General features: G+C 48.1%; 1 protein-coding gene across 6 annotated transcripts in view; it reads left to right on the top strand.

Moving 5' to 3' along the window:
* tmem232 (transmembrane protein 232) overlaps positions 1–20,498 on the top strand; it is a 237,188-nt gene that overhangs the window by 64,453 nt on the left and 152,237 nt on the right. For 3 of the 6 annotated variants that reach the window (XM_072516415.1, XM_072516414.1, XM_072516416.1), the window contains exon 2: positions 18,749–18,913. In XM_072516415.1, coding sequence (XP_072372516.1) covers positions 18,792–18,913 — 122 coding nt within the window. In that variant the 5' untranslated portion in view covers positions 18,749–18,791. Of the gene's footprint in view, positions 1–13,617; positions 13,794–18,748; positions 18,914–20,498 lie in introns of those variants that run through there. The other 3 variants (XR_011949087.1, XM_072516412.1, XM_072516413.1) reach the window with 2 other exon arrangements.

Raw genomic sequence — 20,498 nt, 5'->3', positions numbered from 1 at the left:
GCCTTGCTAAATTGCCCCTTAATTGGAAAAAATAGTTGAGTACTCTAAATTTAAAAATTAAATTAAAAGTAACTGAACTAAAGCAGTGAGGTGAGAGTGACTGCCTTTGACAGGCAGCTCATCTCCTCCTTCTGAAAGGCACTTGGGGATGGGCAATAACTGCTGGCCAAGCCAGTGACCCCAATGTCACTTGAAAGAATTTTTAAAAAGGCTTTGGCAGTTTCTCTGCTTCTAAGTGACTAAGCATTGTCCTCAATCACTACAAATTCTGCCTCTACACTCCGAACCCCAGCTCTCTCACTTGCAATGAAAAGTCGAAGTTTGAAATGGGGTTTTGGATGTGTAAGGATAGAGCTTTTTGACACATTTTCAAAATATGCATTTGATTCTCTTTGTCTTCAGTTCCTCCCACAAAGCTCTGTCGATTACGTTACTGTCACTGTCTGTGACTACAATAATGCTCACTTCCGCACCACCAACAATCATTGGGGCTTTCTTGTGGTTACCCCATTGACAGAAACCATGTATCAATCATTGCTGTTCACGTCCTCACTCTACACCTTCTTCAATTCATCTCTCAAATATGCAACTTTCATCTCTTTCGCCTTTATGTGGTTTGCCAGGCTTCCCTCTTGTATTCAGCTTTGCTTCTGCACTTCTTGCAAAATGGCCTTTTCCCCTTCATTTTCTTGGGAAGGCAGCAGGCATCTTACCAATAGTTCCCCAAGTTGCCATGTCTGAAACACTCTCTCTCAGACATTTGCTGTTTACATTTACACGTACCTGGACTCTAGTGTGCCACTCGGTTAACGTCACCTTTTGACATTCCAATGCAGAGGTGGGACCAGGTTTCATGTTGTGAAATAGTCCACCCACTGCTTGCAATGCAGTGGATTCTCACTTCTGCAGCGCAGGCAAACCTCGCTGTCTGTGACTGCTCTCTCCTCGGTCAATCCCGCGACCTCCAAGGCCTGTTCCTCATAGGGGGCGAGGACTTGAATTTTAGGTACCCTGCCCCCCCCATCTTGGCCCTTTCCCACCTATTGTGGGCTATCTTCTTCTGCGGGGACAAAGAGAAGGCTTTGTGAACCACACGCTTGATGGATCGAGGGTCTATGGCAGGTGGCATGTGTAGGTACCACATCTGGACATGAAGGGGTTGTGCTGATGGGTCTGAGAAATAAGCATGAAAATCAGATGTGGGAAGTGTGTGAGGTGTCATCCAGTGATTTCTGGGGGGAGGGGGGGGCATCGTGCCCCAATCTATGCTGTGAGGAAGCAGCCTAGTGCTAAGCACACCAGTGGGGTAAACCTTCAACTGTATATGGGTTTTAACAATAACAATTCAATGTTCTTTGTGTGTCATTGTTAACAAATTTCTTAAAGGTGTGGGTTAAAATTGCCCTATTTATTAATTTAATGAGGTCATTAACTAATATTAACAAATTACTTTGTTAACTTGGCATTCAAGGGAATTTCTACACCATTAGGGGCTGACTTTAACAGTTCCCACTGGGTGAGAAATAGGTGACGATGGGTCAGCTTCCCGTTTTATTCCATGCACGATTTTCCTTTCCATCCCAGTCAACTGTCCCCTGGTTGGAAAAAATGCATTTTTATCCTGAAATGCAACTCAATTAACTAACATTTTACAATTTCCCAAAATGATGTAATTTCTGCTGTAGATTCTATTAATTATGGGGCTGACTTTCTTGGCCCCTCCTGCTCTGGTGCTGGGCAGAAGGTGCTGGCACATATAAAGGGTGCTGCTCTAAACAAGAGCACATGTTCTCAAATGGAACATCTTCCCCTTTGACTCCACTTACTCCCTCCAGATAATACGCTTCACAACAGGAAACTGAATGGGTTCTAGCTATACCTGCCATTTTGTGGAAACATGTGAAACAATATTTGTTTCAATTCTACTGTTTCCCTCTTTCAACTCCTTTTTTGCTGCATTGACTGGTGTGCTGCTTCCTCCTCTCTTCCTGAACTAGATATTTCCATTGGCTTTGCTTCCAAAGTTTCCACCCTTTCCTAACCTTAACATGGTCCATCTGTGACTCTTTGCTTCATTCCTCAACTTCTCCATGTCCATTTCTGGAGATGGGCTATCAAGTAATATTCACTATAAGCCCAGTAAGTCCCACAGCTCCCTTGTTTCTTTACACCCCACTTCCTGGAAGGAACCTAAACCATTCTCCGAGGTTCTTTGTCTCCGTCGCATCAATTCAGACAGTGCAACCTTTCATAACAGTGCTTGACATGTCTTTTTATTTCCTCAACCAGGGTCCCTACCATGATTAACCTTGACTGTTCATTCCATTCTCTCACTTCTACTCTTCCCCTCCCAAAGGGAGCAGATTGCCGGGGCTCTGACCCAAATTTTTAATTCCTCTCTGGCCACAGGGGAGGTGCCAGAGGACTGGAGAACAGCTAATGTGGTCCCACTATTCAAGAAAGGTTGCAGAGACAAGCCAGGAAACTACAGACCAGTGAGCCTCACGTCAGTGGTTGGGAAACTACTGGAGAAGATTCTGAAGGAGAGAATCTATCTCCACTTGGAGAGGCAAGGTTTGATCAGGGATAGTCAGCAAGGCTTTTCCAGAGGGAGGACATGCCTGACACATTTGATTGAATTTTTTGAGCATGTAACCAAGTGTATAGATGAGGGTAGTGCAGTTGATGGAGTTTACATGGATTTCAGCAAAGCCTTTGACAAGATCCCACATGGGAGACTTATTAAGAAGGCAAATGCACATGGAGTACAAGTTGATTTGATAAGGTGGATTCATAATTGGCTTAGTGGTAGGAGACATAGGATGATGATAGACAGCTGCTTTAGTTTCTGGAAGCCAGTGGCGTACCACAGGGATCAGCGTTGGGCCCCCTATTATTTGTCATTTATATAAATGACGTGGATGACTCTGTGGGGGTTAGGATCAGTAAGTTTGCGGATGTCACAAAGATTGGCCAGGTGGTTAACAGTGAAGTGAGAGTCTTGGGTTACAGAAAGAGAGAGACGGGATGGCCAAATGAACAGATAAGTGGAAGTTGGAATTTAACCCTGAAAAGTGGAGGTAATATACTTTAGAAGGAGTAATTTAACAAGGAAGTATACTATGAAAGGTCTGACACTGGGAAGTTCCGAGGAACAAAGGGACCTTGGCATGTTTGTCCATAGATCTCTGAAGGCAGAAGGGCAGGTTAATAGGGTGGTAAAAAAAAGACATATGGGACACTCGCTTTAATCAATCGGGGCATAGATTACAAAATCAGGGAGGTCATGATGGAGCTGTACAGAGCTTTGGTGAGGCCACAGCTGGAGTACTGTGTGCAATTCTGATTGTCACATTATAGGAAGGATGTAATTACACTGGAGGGGGTGCAGAGAATATTCACCAAAATGTTGCCTGGAATGGAACATTTAAGTTATAAAGAGAGGTTGGATAGGCTTTAGTTGTTTAGAATCATAGAATTTAGTGCAGAAGGAGGTAATTTGGCCCATCGGGTCTGCCCTTGGAAAGAGCACCCCACTTAAGCCCACGCCTCCAGCATCTCCCAGTAACCCAACCTAACCTTTTGGAAACTCAGGGCAATTTAGCATGGTCAATCCACCTAACCTATACATCTTTGGATGGAAGGAAACCGGAGCACCCAGAGGAAGCCTACGCAGACACGGGGAGAAAGTGCAAACTCCACACAGTCACCCGAAACTAGAATTGAACCCAGGAGCCTGGAGCTGTGAGGCAGCAGTGCTAACCACTGTGCCACCATGCCGCCGGAGAGGTCTGAGGGGTGACCTGATTGAGGTGGACAAGATTATGAGGGGCTTGGACAGGGTGGATGCAGAGCAGGGTGGGTAGAAGGGTCAGTTACGAGGGGACATAAGTTCAAAATGAGAGGTGGGAGGTTTAGGGGAGACATGAGGAAAAGCTTTTTTACCCGAGAGTGGTGATGTACTGCCTGAGGTGGTATTAGGCCCGGGATGCTGCACATCCTTTAAAAAGTACCTGGATGAGTACTTGGCACACCATAACATTCAAGGCTATGGGCCAAGTGCTGGCAAGTGAGATTAGGTGGCCAAGTCAAGGCCTTTCGTGCATCAGTGCAGTCTTGATGGGCCAATGGGCCTCTTCTTCACTGTAGTATTCTGTCATTTTGTGATATGTTAGGGTTCCCCTTGCCCTTATCTTCCATCTGGCCAGCTTCCACATTTACTGGATCATCCTTTGCTACTTCTGCCAGCTGGAGCAGGTTGGTCCCCACCAATATCTATCCCTTCCCTTTTAGCATTCTGAAGGGCTGTTCCTTTTGTCATATGCTCCACCACTCCCCAATCAACCCCTACACCCATTGCCTTCATATAGCATCCTCCAATGCAAGCATGGGAAATGTAACACCTGTCCTTTTACCTTTACCCTTCTCACTTTCCAAGGCTCCAAACAATTCTTCCAGGTTATATAACAATTGATTTGTAGAATTGTAGAACGGTTACAGCACAGACAGAGGCCATTTGGCACGTCATGTCTGTGCTGGCCCTCTGCCAAAGCAACTCAGCTGGTTCAATCTCTGCCCTTTCCCCATAGCATTACAATTATTTTTTCTTCAGGTGTTACAATCCATTTTGGAAGCCGAATGTGTCTGTCTCCAACACACACCCAGTTATGGAATTCCAGATCGTAATCACTTCCTGCATAAAAACATTTTTCCACATGTTGTCGTTGGTTCTTTTGCCAATTGCCTTAAATTTGTGGCTTCTCATCCTCAACCTTTCTGTCCATAGAAACAATTTCTCCCTATCTACTCTGTCTCCCTCATGATTTTGAACATTTTTTATCAGATTTCCTCTTCAGGTTCTCTTCTCTAAGGAGAACAACCCCCAACTTCTCCCCACAACTGAAGACCCTCATCCCTGACACCATTTTCGTAAAACTTTTTGGCACTTTCTGTTTTTCATCCTTCTTAAAATGCAATGCCCAGAATTGGACACAATACACCAGTTGAGGCCAGTTGGAGTTTTATAAACACTCGCCTTGCTTTTTTGTACACTAAAAACTTCCCACCATTGAGGTTAAACTGACTGGCCTGTACTTGGTTTATCCTTGCACCTTTCTTTGAATATGAGTATGATGCTTATGATTCCTTAGTCCTCTGGCACCACCCCATAGCAACATAGGAATTAGGAGCAGAAGTAGGCAATTCAACCGTTCAAGCTTTCTCCGCCATTCAATCAGATCATGGCTAATTTATTTCTGGTCTCCAGTCCACCTCCCTACCTGTTCCCCATATCCTTTAACCCTTATTTTAATCAGAAATATATCTACCTCCTCTTGAAACCATTAATGATTCGGACTACACCACACTATGGGGCAGTGAGTTCCAAATATTCACCACCCTCTGCGAGAAGTAGTTCCTCCTCATCTCAATTTTAAATCAACCGCCTCTCAGCTGATATCTGTGACTTCTCGTTCTAGATTGCTCCACAATGGGGAACAGGGGCTGGTTTAGCACACTGGGCTAAATCGCTGGCTTTGAAAGCAGACCAAGGCAGGCCAGCAGCACGGTTCGATTCCCGTACCAGCCTCCCCAAACAGGCGCCGGAATGTGGCGACTAGGGGCTTTTCACAGTAACTTCATTGAAGCCTACTCGTGACAATAAGTGATTTTCATTTCATTTGGCCGACATTTACTTTATCAATCCGTTTTAGTATTTTATATACTTCGATCAGATCACCTCTCGTTCTTCTAAATTCCAGCAAGTTTAAGCCCAAACTGTTCAATCTGTCCTCATATGTCAACCCTTTCATCCCTGGAATCAATCTGGTGAACCTCCTCTGAACTGCCTCAAATGCCACCACATCCTTCCTCAAATAAGGAGAGCAAAACTGGACACAATACTCCAGATGTGGTCTCAGCAACACCCTATACAATTGCAACAATACTTCTCTACTTTTATACTCCAGTCCTTTTGCAATAAACGCTAACATTCCATTTGCCTTTTTAATTACATGCTGTACCTGCATACTGACTTCCTGAGAGCCATGAACAAAGACACCCAGATCTCTCTGCCCAGATGCATTCTGAATCTGCTTTCCATTTAGATAATAATTTCCCTTTCTATTTTTTCAGCCAAAATGGATGACCCTCACTATCCACATTAAACACCATCTGCCAAATTCTGGCCCATTCTCCTCACCTATCTATATCTATCTGTAAACTCTTTATCTCCTCTTCACTGCCTGTTTTCCCATGTATTTTAGTATCATCCCCAAATATTCCCATATCTGAGCAAGATTGGAAGATCATTACTAGTACCTCCACAATTTCCAACCTTATATCTATCCCTCAGCATCCTCAGGTGAATCTCATCCAGTCCTGGTGATTTATCAGCTTTAATCACAGCCAGCCGTTCTAATACCTCTTCTTTTTATCCCATCCAGTATCTCTTCCTCTTTTACTACGACTTTGGCACCATCTCATTTCTTGGGAAAGGCTGATGCAGAAGTCACATTTAGTACCTCAGCCATGCCTTCTACCTCCATGCATAGATCCCTTTTCTGATCCCTAATTGACCCCACCTTCCTCTTACTACTCGTCTACTATTTATATGCCTGTAGATGACATTTGGATTGTCTCTATATTAGCGACCTGGCTGCTGCTGGATATCTGGTCTGGTATTTGCTCTCTCTCACCCTGGCTGCTCGGTCCGGTTGCTGTCCAGCCCAGTACACTCACTTTCAGCTCTGCCTAGTTGGCCTTTAGTCGAGTCGCCCCGCTCCCGCCTGCTGCTCCCAGATTCCCTGAGACACGATGCCAACGCTTGCCTGGCCATCTTCGCACCTCCTGACTGCTGATCTGCTCACCTCTTGGCTCTCACTCGGGTGGCTGGGCCTCGAGCCTTGACCCTCAACAATGCATGTGTTCCTGGCTGGCTGCCTGGCTACCTGACCTGGTGGCCTGTTCTTTTTGAGTTGGTTTCCCACCTGCCCTCCTCAGCCCTAGCCTGGAAGTCGACAGTCACCCCACTGTTCCCCTCAATGGCTTTTGGCCAGTGCTTCCTCCTCGCCTCACTTCACAGCAGAGCTGGACGTACACTTTTGGGGGCACACATGGCCACCACTAAGTATGCCCCCCCCCACCACCACCATTGACCGGGGCCCCATACTGCATCGCTGTGTGTTTCATTGGAAGTACATCTCTGATAGAGAGAATATAAAAGGTACTACTTTAAAGGGGGTACAGGAGCAGAGGGATCTGTGTGTTTGTGCAAAAGCCATTGAAGATGGCACAACAGGTTGAGAGAGCAGTTCATAAAGCATAGAGTATTCCAGACTTTATTTATAGGGCCACAGAGTACAAAAGCAAAGAAGATTATTTTGACTTGTATAAGATATAGATTTATTGTTACGTGGACTGAGGTACAGTGAAAAGTATTGTTCTGCGTACAGTCCACGCAGATCATTCCACACATGAAAATCATAGGACTTACGATAAATATATTAAGACACTATAAGACACTAATTAGAGCTCAGTTGGAGTACTGCATATAGATCTGTGCATTTTAGGAAGGATGTGAAGGCATTGGGGGAGTGTGAAAGATAATTACATGAATGATTCCAGGGGTGAGAAACTGGGTTAGAGAAGTTGGGTCTTGATTCCTTGGAGAAAAGAAGGCTGGGAGGAGATTTGATGGAAGTATTCAAAATCCTGAGTAGCCTGGACAAAATAGATAGGGAGGAAACTTCCCATTGGCGGAAGGATCGACAACAGTGGGCACAAATTTAGGTTAATTGGTAAAAGAATCAAAATGAGAAAACATGGGCGCGATTCTCCGACTTTGTTACTCTCTTGCTCAAGCAAAACGAGGCCGGTGAATAGAGTAGAGGCTAAAAGCCAGAACCGCGCCAGGCGCCAAACAGTTTGTGATGCAACTGGTCCGCTCCCGTAGGCGAAATCGGGATCTCACTGTAGCATGGCAAGAAACCAATTATCACCACTTAAGCCCAATTTCCATACAATTAATGGGAGCCACCCCATATTTAATGGTCTCCTGTCATTCAGCAGCCTCACCAGCAAGCGCCGGCTACTACTCCTTTTGAAAAACGTGAACCTGCTGGAAGGGCTTCTGTGGGGAGCCAAGGAGGTGAGTAGCAATCTTTGCTCACAGGCAAAGAGCTTGGGGATGCTGGGATTGCCACTCCTGTGCTCGGTGGGGGGAGAGGGACCCTCGGCTGGGGGGTGGGGGACCCTCTGCAGAAGTGGGCCGCCATGGGGAAGGTGGGGGGGGGGCGCGGTTGGGGGAGCAACCGGCGGACAAACGCTCGTGGCACCACCATGCCAACACCTGAACGTGTGTATACGTTACGGGGTCAACCCTTGTCCATGCCCGTCTGCCCCACGACCACCCATAACCCCCTCTGGCCCTGCGGCTGAAGGCTATTGCTGATAGGGAATTGGCAATCACAGTTAAGTGAGCACTTCACACAACCCAAGTGGATTCCCGTGGGTGGGCAGGGCATGTAGCATGTGGGAGCCATTACCTAGCATCCCAATCACACCTTGATGCCTGGACACTGGGTGGGATTCTCCGTTGGCCGACGGCGAAATCGAAAAGCACGATTGGGCGGAGAATTGGTTCCAACGGCAAAATCGCGGTGGGCGCCAATTTTGATGACAAATCACAATTCTCCGTCGCCTGAATAGCGGTGTCAATGCGTACTAGAACGCATGCACAGTAAACACCGTTGGCATATTATTAGCAAGCCCGACTTGGTATTCTCCAAGGCCTCCACGATTCTCCTTCTCTGATGGGCCGTGTTCCCGACGGCACGGTTTACTTGTGCGTTTAAAAATCGGGAAACTGGCTGATGAAGGAGAGAGAGAGCAGGTAGGACACAGAGAGGAGCGACTGTGGGCAGCCTGGCCGGACAGTGCTGCGTACCCCACTGACCGCCCCTGGTTCTGCAGAGTGATACCGACCATATGGGTGCCCCCACCCCGCCGGCCAGTGGCCCACCCACCCACAGTAGCCCCTATGGGGGCCGTGGTGCATACCCCTGGTGAGAGCAGTGCCAGCTGACGGTACCCCTGACATCAGGGATGGGTCCAAGGGCCAGAGGCCTCCACGTTGCCGGTCACTGACGGGGCCAGGTGTGCGGGGATGGGGAGGTATCCTGGGCAGAGTATGCAATGTCAACCGCGGCCACCATGTAATCCGGTGGACCTGGTTGGGCATGGGGGTATGCACCGTGCTGACACTTCCACCCCCTGCAGACAATGGATATTGGAATTGAAGCAGCAATGGTGGCCTTCCTGCTAGTCGCCGCAGCCCTGGGGGATGCACTGTGGCTGTAAGAGCTGGAGCTGCTTGAGGAGGAAGTGGAAACAGCGGATAGTACAGCAGCGGAGTGGGCAACAGCGGAGCGTGCTGCGGAGAGGCAGGAGGCAGCCACCCAGGATGGACAGCGAGCCATCCAACAGGCCGAGGAGGAGGAGGTGCCTATGAAGCGGCGCATGAGGCCTCGTGTGTACCGACACCAACTGTCATTCGAGGACCTGCCGTACCGGCCTTGCAGTTGATGACTCCGGCTGAGCAAGGAGACAGTGCAACATATCTGCCAGATGCGGCACAGCGGTGGTATGGGGGAGGACACCCGCTCCCAGTGGCTGTCATGGTACGGGTGCCCTAAACTTCTAGGCGAAGGGTGGGGACCTGGCCGGCATCCCACAGACCTCAGTGCGCAGGTGTATCCGCACCATCACGGAGGCCCAATATGTCCAGGCGGCTTAGTCCATTCATTTCAATGTGGACCGACCCCACCAGGCTGCCCAGGTGGTGGGCTTCGCCACCATCACTGACATGACCCGGGTCCAGGGGGTCATTGACGGGATGCATCTCCCCCTACGAGCACCTGCTGATGACACTCCGAGAGGGGTTCCACTCGATGAACGTGCAGTTTTTAAAAAATAATTTATAATTTTTATTATTGTCACAAGTAGGCTTACATTAACACTGCAATGAGGTTACTGCGAAAATCCCCTAGTCGACACACTCTGGCGCCTGTTTGGGTACACAGAGTGAGAATTCAGAATGTCCAATTCACCTAACAAGCACGTCTTTTAGGACTTGTGGGAAAAAGCCGGAATACCCGGAGAAATTCCACGCAGACATGGGAGAACGTGCAGACCCGCAGAGTCAATGCCGAGCCGGGAATCAAACCCGGGTCCCTGGCGCTGTGAAGCAACAGTGCTAACCACTGTACTACCGTGCCACCCACATGTGACTATCAGCTGCATATCATTCACTTCTGTGCCAGATAACCGGGCAGTGTGCATGAAGCCTTTATCCTGGCACGATTCCTGACATGTTTGAGTCCTCCCCCCTCCCCCCGGCTGGGGGTCTGGTTCCTGGGCAACAGGAATCCACTGCAATCATGGCTGATGACGCTGTTGCGTGGTGTTCGATGTCTAGCAAGGAACCTACCAAACAACATGACTTCTCCAAACAAGGATCTTTATTGGACCACACGTGGTAAGATAACAATCTGTTACAGAGCAAATTATCATGGAGTTTCTTTGTACTCCTCTGGAACCAGTCAAGGCACGACTGTCCACTTGTACGTCTCACACTCATCTCCTGATGGCCGCATATATCGGAGAGCCTTGTCACATTACCACTGTCTTGAGACCACATGGTGTGGCTGTATCGCCATCAGTGGTAGAAGGTTTCACCACCAGACATCTATGACTTTGCTTACAGGCATATCACCACAAACGCCTATCTGGAGGCCAAAGGCTGATGCGGAGACCCACTAAAACGACACCCATACAGCGACCAGGTACGTGATCGAGCGGTGCTTCGACCTCCTGAAGATGCGGTTCAGGTTACTGGACTGCTCTGGAGAGCCCCTCCAGTATGATGGTGAGAGGGTCGCACGCATTGTGGCGGCCTGCTGTGTCCTCCACAACATTGAGCAGCAGAGGGTCGACCTGCTGGAAGAGGAGGAGGAAGGCCTCGTCCGACGAGGAGGATGCGGAGGAGGGCGAGGATGTGCAGGGCATGCAGCTCATAATGTGCGCCAGGGCCAACGGGCACAGGACGCTCTGGTCGCCTCCAGGTTCACCAACTAGGGTGGGGGGGTGGATGTGGATGGCGGGGGAGTGGTGGATGAAATGCACTGACCAGGGACACCGCATCCCACCCCCCCTCCCCCTCACCCACCCCCCCTCCCCCCCCAGCCCCAGCCACCCCCCACCTGCAACCCCCTCCGTGATGCATACTTACAGACTTTGGGGTGGGGGCCCTGGGTCGGCAGTAACATGGGTCCATGGGATGGAGGATGATGACAACCCGCTCTGCGATGAGCTCTGGTGTGCCACATTGTATGCCAACGTCTGACTCCAGAGCAAGGTAGCACTTTCCACCGTCCACCTGGGTGATCACTGCATGCGAGCTGGCCATTTCTTCACAAGGTTCCATTGAATCCCTGGGGTGATGTTGGTGAGGACAGTCGGGGGGTGGGTGGTGGGGAAGCATGAGCCAACGTCTGCCCATTAGCTCACCTCCTCCTCAGGCCAGCCCAACCCTCACACCCATCTGACAGGGCACCGACACAGGTTGTAACAATGCTAACATTTGTTTAATGTGGACAAATATTTACCCCTGCCCTAGACCCTATAACTACATTGTGCCCGTATGGAAAAACCCGAGTCCCGCCAGCGCCGTTCTAACCTGCCAACTTAACTGGTGTCTAACTTTCTGGCCTTACGGGCCCTAATGCTACGTCTAGGTGATTCCTGCCCTACGACCTGGGTCCTGGTTGGCAGGCACCTTCTGTGGGGACCGAGCCTGGATGGGCTTGGCTGCTTGGGTTTGGTGCCGCCCATTTCTGCCCGCTGCCCACCTGATGCGAGAGGAACAGGAGGGGGCCCCCGAGGAGGGACAGGATTATTCTCAATAAACACCGTCACTATAGATCATAAATACTGAATATGTAAATAATGTCGTGCACAGAATGCGTTAAGGATTGATGTCATGAAGGGACAGGAGAGGGAGTCCAAGGTGCTCCGGCACCTCCCCTAGGAGAGTCACCGGCACGGGCCCATCATCTCCTTGCCCCTCGGGGTGCCTGATGGCCCCCAGGCTACCTCACAGGGCAGGGGTGCGAGGGGAGCTATCCCTTGAGGCTCCCCTGCCACCTGGCGCTGCCAGTCCTGAAGGCCTCTCTGGTCTCGACCAGGGTCCTGTCACGGCCATGGAGCACAGGGACTGCGCCACACCACCCATTGACTGTGCCACCACATTCTGGGTTTGTGTCACATCAGCCAGTGACTGCGCCATCACCTTCTGGGACTGGGCCACCTCCCTCTGTGTCGGCCAGCGCCTGGGCAATGCTGCCGACGTTCCCAGCTGTGACTGGGCCACGCTCAGTAGTGCCGCTGCGATGTCCAGATGGCTCTGGCACGTAGTTGCCTGTGAGACCGCAACCCTGCCCTGGGTCTTGGCCAGCGCCTGCACAGAATGCCCCAGGCCTTGGACATGCTGATCCATAGCCGATACCGTCAGCCCCAATGCCGACACAGCAGATACAACCCGTGCAGTGCTAGGCAATGACTTCCACATGCTACATGGCCTGCCCACCCATGGGAATCCACTTGGGTTCACTTAACCACGATTGCCTATTCCCTTTAGCAGTAGCCTTTAGCTGCATGACCAGAGGCCTCGGCAGTCGGTGGGGATTATGTGTGGTCGGTGGGGCAGAGGGACAAGAGTTGCCCCAGAATGGGTTAACGATCCAGGGGTTGGCATGGTGGTACCGTGAGCGGTTGACCCCTGGTTGCCCCTCCCAGCACCTCACACCCACCCACCCTCCTATGGCCGCCTACCCCTGCGGAGGGTCCCCCACCCACCAGCGAGCATTGGGGTGGTAAACCCAACACCCCGGGCTTTTTCCCTGTGAGCAAAGATGGCAACTCACCTCCTCGGCTTCCGACAGAAGTCCTTCTGCCAGGTTCACGTTTTTCAAAAGGAGTACTGATCGGTGACAGCCTGAGCACTTGCTGAGGAGGCGATGAATGATGGGAGGCCTTTGGATATGGGGTGGCTCTCATTATATGTATGGAAATTGGGCTTAAGTGGTGATAATTGGTTTCTCGCCACGCTACAGTGAGACCCCGATTTTGCCTACGAGAGCAGGCCGGTTGCATTGCAAACTGTTTGGCGCCTGGCATGGTTCGCGTTTTTGGCCTCTCCCTCTATTCACCGGCCTCAATTCGCTTGAGTGAGAGACTAACAAGGCCGGAGAATCGCGCCCTCAATTTATATTTCAGCTCACCTGCCTTAACTAGACTGCTTACCATTCATTCATTTTGAGAAATTAATTGACACAAACAATGACAAAAGCACATAACTGCTTGAATTTCATGACAAATAATCGCATTTTTTAATGCGGTGTAATGGATTGTGGCCCCCAAAACACTTCACATTTTTAAAAAAACCCAGTAAGATACTTTAAAACGAACTAAAGTCTATTATAGTGAGGCCACCTTTCCAGGCGGCTGCTCACTGCTGGGTGCGGCGCGCACTTCACTAGGTCTCCTTGGAAACTGCCTGGTCACAATGGGGAGTCGGAGCGGGACGGCTTTGATCGGCCGGGCCCGCCGCGGGGCTGCCCGCTGTTAACTTCAGGTTGCCTGGTTTGCGGAGGGGTCGAGCTGAGCTGAGCTAAAGGCCAAAGGGAGAGAAAGCGAAGATCCTGCGGAGATTTAAGGTCTGCCGCACACAAAATCTGGTGGGACCCACCTTTCTATTTCCAAACAGTCACTCTTTCTTAGGATCTAAACGTTTAACATGAATGTCCCAGAACTTCCAGTCTCCTGGATTCTGGTACCTCGTCACGATGCACAGTGGGATACCACCCGATTAAACTCTCCCCACCTCCACTACCTTGAATGCACCCCCTCCAATGTTTCCCCCCCCCCCCCCCCCGCAATATTTCCCCACACCCAAATGTTCCCCCCCCCCCCAATTTTCCCCTCCCCCCAATTTTCCCCTCCAATGTTATCCCTCACCTCCACCACCCCGAATGTGTCCCCCACCTCCACAACCCTGAATGTCCCCCCCACCTCCAACACCCCGAATGTTTCTCCCACCACCCTGATGTCCCCCCACTTCCGCCACCCCGAATGTCCCCACCTCCAACACCCCGAATGCTTCTCCCACCACCCTGATGTCCCCCCACTTCCACCACCCCGAATGTTCCCCCAACCTCTACCACCCCGAATGTTCCCTTTAACCTCCACTACCCTGAATGTCGCCCCCCCCCCCCCACCAAACTCCCACTTCCCCCTGGAAGTCTCACTATTACCCCGGAAATCCCACCACAAGGATCGCACGAGAATTGCCCGAGAACTTTCAACTTCCGAACGGCAATTATCCTGCACTGGGAACCATCCCGATTTAAATCGGATTGTTCTGATTGTCAGCAGAATAGTTACCCAGGAAAAGGTAGAAGGATTAAAAGCACTTCTGACTTTTCCTGAGTACCTTTCCTGCTGAACCCCCAACTCCCATGGGAATACTCACCCAACTACCTCCCGAAAACCTCCTGACATCCAACATACCTTCTCTTAAAAAATAGGAGCAGGAGGAGGCCATTCGGCCCTTCAAACCTGCTCCACCATTCATTATGATCGTGACTGATCCTCCAACTCAATTGCCTGATCCTGCCTTTCTCCCCATATTCTTTGATCCCCCTCTCCTCAAATGCTATATCCAACTATTTACTGTTTTGGCCTTAGCTGCTTTCTGTGGAAGTGAATTCCACAGGCTGACCACTTTCTGGTGAAGAAATTTCTCCTCCTCTCAGTCCTAAAAGCCTGCTGCACCTGCATACTTACCTTCAGTGACTGGTGTATGAGGACACCGAGGTCTCGTGGCACATTCCCCTCTCCTGATTTACGGCCATTCAGATAAAAATCTGCTTTCCCATTTTTGCTACCAATGTGGATAACTGATATTTATCCAAATTATACTGCTTCTGCCATTCATTTGCCCACTCACTCAACTTGTCCTAATTACACTGAAACATCTCTGCATCCTCCTCAGACCTGCTGAGTATTTCCAGCATTTTCTGTTTTTATTTCAGATTTCCAGGGCGGGATTCTCTCAGCCCGGGGCCGGGCTGGCGAATCGCCGTGAATCGCGCCCCAATGCCTGGGAGAATCGGCACCGGTGCGCGCCGGCCGCCGGCCGGTGGGGCCGCTCTACGGGGCCCCTCCGGCGATTCTCCGCCCAGGTTGGGCCGAGTGGCCGTATGGAAAAACCCGAGTCCCGCCAGCGCCGTTCTAACCTGCTCTTAGCCGGGGGCCTCCTTTCTTCTGCGCCGGCCCCTGTAGCCCAACGCCATGTTGCGTCGGGTCCGGAGCGGGGAAGGGAGCCACTACGCATGCGCGCGTTGGCGCCGGTGCCACTATGCATGTGCAGACTCGGTGGCGCCCAGTTGATACCGGGATCAGCAGCTGGAGCGATGAGGGTCGCTCCAGTGCCATGCTGGCCCTCTGAAGGGGCCAGAATTGCTGATCCTGAGGCCATGTTGACGCCGTCGGGAAGTGCGACTGCGTTTACGACGGCGTCAACACTTAGCCTCAGGATCAGAGAATCCCTCCTCCAGCGTCTGCAGCATTTTGCTTTTGGTAACATAAGAAAAGTTGAGCAGAACAGAAATAAAAGGCAGAAACAAATAGCCAAGTGAGAATATAAAATAAAAGTGGGTAAATGAAAGACGTAAGATATAAAGAGGAGCAGAAGACAGATATATAATTAAGATGGGGTTGATGGTGTTTTGCGGTGTGATATTTACAAAGGAGATTGTCAGATTATTATGGGTAAAGGGAAACAATAATTATGTACTATAATAAAAACAGAAAGTGCTGGAAAAGCTCAGCAGGTCTGGCAACGTCTGTGGTGTGTGAAACATAATTAACATTTCGAGTTCAATATGGCTCCTCTTCCAAAGAAACTGGTGATCAGCAACAGTTGGCGGGTGGAAAGCTGGGAGTGAAATATTGGACGGCAGAATAAGGATCCAGGCATACAGTAAGCCTAGATAATGGGTTTGGGGAGTTCATAGGTTTGGAGGTGTGGGGCTGGACACCCTGGAGTAGGAGAGACTAAACTTTCAATGCAGGGGCTGGAGCAGTGTTCCTGAGGCAAGGCCCGGATATCTTTCCTGAGGCAATGTGCTCAGCACAGAATGCAGTTCTCTCTATTCGGTCAAATTAAAACTGTAACATAACTTCCACTTATTTGTTTTCTAGTCCCTTGAGATAAAAACCAACATTCTATTAGACTTATTTTGTATCTGTCTACTAGCTTTTAATGATTTTGGTACTGGACCGTTAAATCTGTCTACTCCTTCACAATTCCTAGATTGCTGCATTTGGAAATATGTCTTGAATTTGTCTTTCTTCAGTCCAAAATGGATGATCAAAATATGTCACATTAAACTCCATCTGTCACAGTTTTCCCAACTCATTTAATTTGTTAATGTTCCTTTGCAACCATCCACACTATTTACTATGCCACCTAACTTGACATTATCATTTATAAATATAGTGAAAAGCTGAGGCCCAGTGCTGATCCCAGGGGAGCATGCCACTAGCCATATCCTGCCAATTAGAGTACAATTCTATTTTTCATGCTCTCTCTCCTATCTCTTAATCAAAGCTCATAGGTTGCCTCCAATTCCATCTGTTCTCAAATGAAAGAGAAATAAGCACAACATGAACTCCTTGAATGATCTTGAAATATCTCAGGATGAAGCCAAAAGAAACTTGGGGATCGTAGACTTGATATGCAACATGTCCAACTGAAGCAACACAGCCATTACCAAGGCAAATAGATTGTTAAATGATGTAGCTAACACAGTTACACCGGAAAATCAGGCCAATTCACTATTACCCTTTTCATACAACCGCCAAAGAGAAATTCATGCCTCATTATGTCCAGTTACGGGTGTTCTAATTTAAGAAGGTGTCAAGTTTAAAAAAAACTGCATTTAAGCGATTCAGTAAGATGGATGAGAACCATAGAATCCCTGCAGTGCAGAAGGAGATCATTCGGTCCATCAAGTCTGCATCGACCCTCTGAAAGAGTACACTACCTAGGTCCACTCCCCTGCTCTATCCTCGTGACCCCACCTAACCTGAACATCTTTGGACTGTGGGAGGATACCAGAACACCTGGAGAAAACCCATGCAGACATGGGGAGAATGTGCAAACTCCACAGGGACAGTGACCCAAGGCAGGAAGTGAATCTGGGTCCCTGCTGCTGTGAGGCAGCAGTGCTAACGTCTGACCACCCACGTTTTAGGTATGAGGAAAGATTGAAGAACGCAATGTTAAGAGATGATCTAATAGCTATTTAAAAAAATAAAATATTTTCATTAAATCAAGATACATTTTTTTCATGTGGTTGTGAGTTGGTAACTAGAGAACATAAATTTAAAATCAACACCAAAAGAACAAAGTTTAGATGAAAATAATTAATACAGGGTTTTGCTGGGACATGGAATGTTTTACTGGAATTATAGAATCCCTACAGGACAGAAGGAGGCCATTTGGCCCATTGAATCAACACTGACCCTTAGAAAGAGCACTCTATTCATGTCCACTCCCCCATCCACCCCGCCCTATCCCCATAACCCAACCTGCACATCCCTGGGCAAGCATGGCCAGTCCACCTAACTGGCATATCTTTGGACTGTCGGAGGAAACCAGAACACCCGGAGGAAACCCGCGCGGACAATGGGAGAACATACAAACTCCACATAGACAGTGACCCAAGGCTAGAATTGAACTCGAGTCCCTGGCGTTGTGAGGCAGAACTGCTAACCACTGTGTCACCGTGCCATCCACAGCGATGGAACCATTGTAGCTTTTGAAGAGAAGTATGGCAAATATTTGAATAAAATAATTTTAAAAGGACACGTAGAAAAAAGAGGAATTGGTCTAAGTGGATGGCTTTTTCAGAGAACTGGTTAACATTTAATGGGCCAAAGGCCTCATTCTGTAGCATTAAAGTTCTCTGATCATGTGACATAATTATCCTCCAAGGCACTGTTAAAATCATTGGGACTAATTGAATGGCTGTCAAAGAGCTAACACAATCATGATAAACCGAATGGTCTCCTTCAGTGCTAAATGATTCTGTTATCTTCTATGATTCATCTGGCAGTGATCTAGTTTTGTTGCTGGCTGTTACTAACATCCTCACATTATTCAAACTAAACAATATATGGAAAATTGAAATTTAGCTTTTTTAAAAGTTTGTTTTAAAATTATATTTTGTAAGTAAAATGACTGGTGCTAATTAGGAAGTTAAAGGGTGTAATTAAGAAGTAAACATCCATTGTTTTTTGGATGGTCTTTTGCGGAGAGAATAGCTTGCCCTTTATAGAACCTACCCAATATTTCAGTCGAATGAAATCAACAGAATTAAATTTGAACATATTCTAATGAAGTGCATATGATCCATTCTACCAGATTATCATAATGCAGTGAAGGCAACCATCTATTCCTATATCTCAATTTACCTGACATTCCTCATCACTTAAATTGTGCATTGTAAATGAAAACATAATTTCATCCTCTTGAAGTGACTTTGCTTTGCAGTTCCTTCTATAGTATTCATTACTGCTTGTATTCATTTACTATATTTTTATCTTGAATTTATTGTGAATATAGGTGTGGACTTTGAAAAACGATGCACAATCACTAGCCTGTAAAGATGCCAATATTCAAGATCCCCATAGTGCACAGGTTTGGGATCATTTCCCACCCAGACCTACTACTTCAAGAATCATTTGCAAAGAGCACTGAAGAATCACGGAAACGTTATAATTCAAAAAGGTTAGGTACCACTTTAATGCCTAATTAATTAATCACTGAATGTATTTTGTTTATTTCATATCAAATAAGGTTGACAAATATTTAGTACAAATTAAATGAAAATAATCGTGTTTTGTGTTTACTTTTTAAAATGTTTTTATTGTAGTTCTTCAACACTGCACAATGATGCACATTTTAATATAGTTTATCTGACATGAGTTATTCAGGGCCCAGTGTAAATACTGTGACATTTCATATACTGCTGAGCTGACTTTTGCAATTGTGTTCATTGGACTTTTGGCTGGGGTACACAGTTTTGAGAGTTTCTGCAGATGGATGAGACTAGTGTGTGTGTACTTTATCAGTGAAAAATTTTGTCAATGAGCCAGCCAGTTATTTTGAGCATGCCAAGAATGGGGATCATATTTCTCATGCTTCAGCCTTTGTTTGGGTTGTGTTGCTCTTATTAGCCTTAGTTTTATTAGCTCTAATTATGTCACCTTTGCTCACGAGTCACCAGGTATCTTTCTGATACCGCCACGTGGTTCAAGCTCTAGTTATGATTAATAAGACAGCGCACCGTTTAGTAAGATTAAAATCAACGGTCATTTATTATGTACAGCAATAAATACTTACACAATAATCCTACTTTCTATATCACTACCTACCACTACTGGCCAATACTTAACTTTTGGGAATGGCCCACCAGGTCAGGGAAACGAATGGTTTATCGAATTGGGTCTGGCTTGCGGGATTCAAAGGCTGATACAGGTCGATGGCTAGGAGTCTCTATCGGGTAGCGATCGCTGGAGTCAAACTTACGGTTGCTGGTCGATGGTTCTTGCGAAGGTTGCGAGCAGGAGAAGGGAGAGAAGGGTCGATCTGAACTTGGCCCCTATCTTTTAATGGTCCCAGGGGCTTCCCGCCTCTCGGGGCGGACATTGACCCTGGTCCCAAGTGATTGGACTGGTTCCCAATCACTGGGTTCGATATGCTCCAATAATGGGGCGATTCCTTGATCGGGGGGTGGTCGTTCACCTTTCTTTGTCTCGGCCACTGCTGGCGCCGAGAGGTCTGGATCGGCATTCAATTGCTAATATGTTGCAATTGTTCCCGGGGATAGCCGATTAAACTGCAGATGTCTGTGTTGATGTGCTGCTAATGGTTGCAGGTATCGATCTGGGCCGACTTCCCCAGAGCCGAATGCGCTGTTCTGTCTGCAGCTGTCCGTTTGTGCCCTGTTGGCTGCTTTTCCCATCAGCCTTTTCGGCTAGCCATTTTACATCGGGTTTTGGCCAAATTAATCGGGAATCAGCCATTTTAGGTGGCTACAGTTGGGATGCATGAAGAGCTTAACTCTGAATTTCCACACATCTAGATGCACTAGATTTGTACTAATGAATCTGTGCCAACATTGCTCTGCAGATGTGAAATCATTTGTAGGATCAGCTCATTTAAGTATTCAGTGGCAGTTCTCTAAAGCAAATTCCATGTTAAACAGGAGTGCTGATTTTCAGTGCTTGGAAATTCGAGTGCAGCCTTTAAAATTCTGGCGGAAGATTTCACCAGCAGATAAATAGGCTCCTGGGCAGGATTGTCCTTCTGG

Source organism: Scyliorhinus torazame, chromosome 9 (assembly GCF_047496885.1).
Source record: "Scyliorhinus torazame isolate Kashiwa2021f chromosome 9, sScyTor2.1, whole genome shotgun sequence".
NCBI classification, from domain to species: domain Eukaryota; kingdom Metazoa; phylum Chordata; class Chondrichthyes; order Carcharhiniformes; family Scyliorhinidae; genus Scyliorhinus; species Scyliorhinus torazame.
The sequence above is the reverse complement of the archived record's forward strand: the minus strand, read 5'-3'. Positions and strand labels throughout refer to the sequence as shown.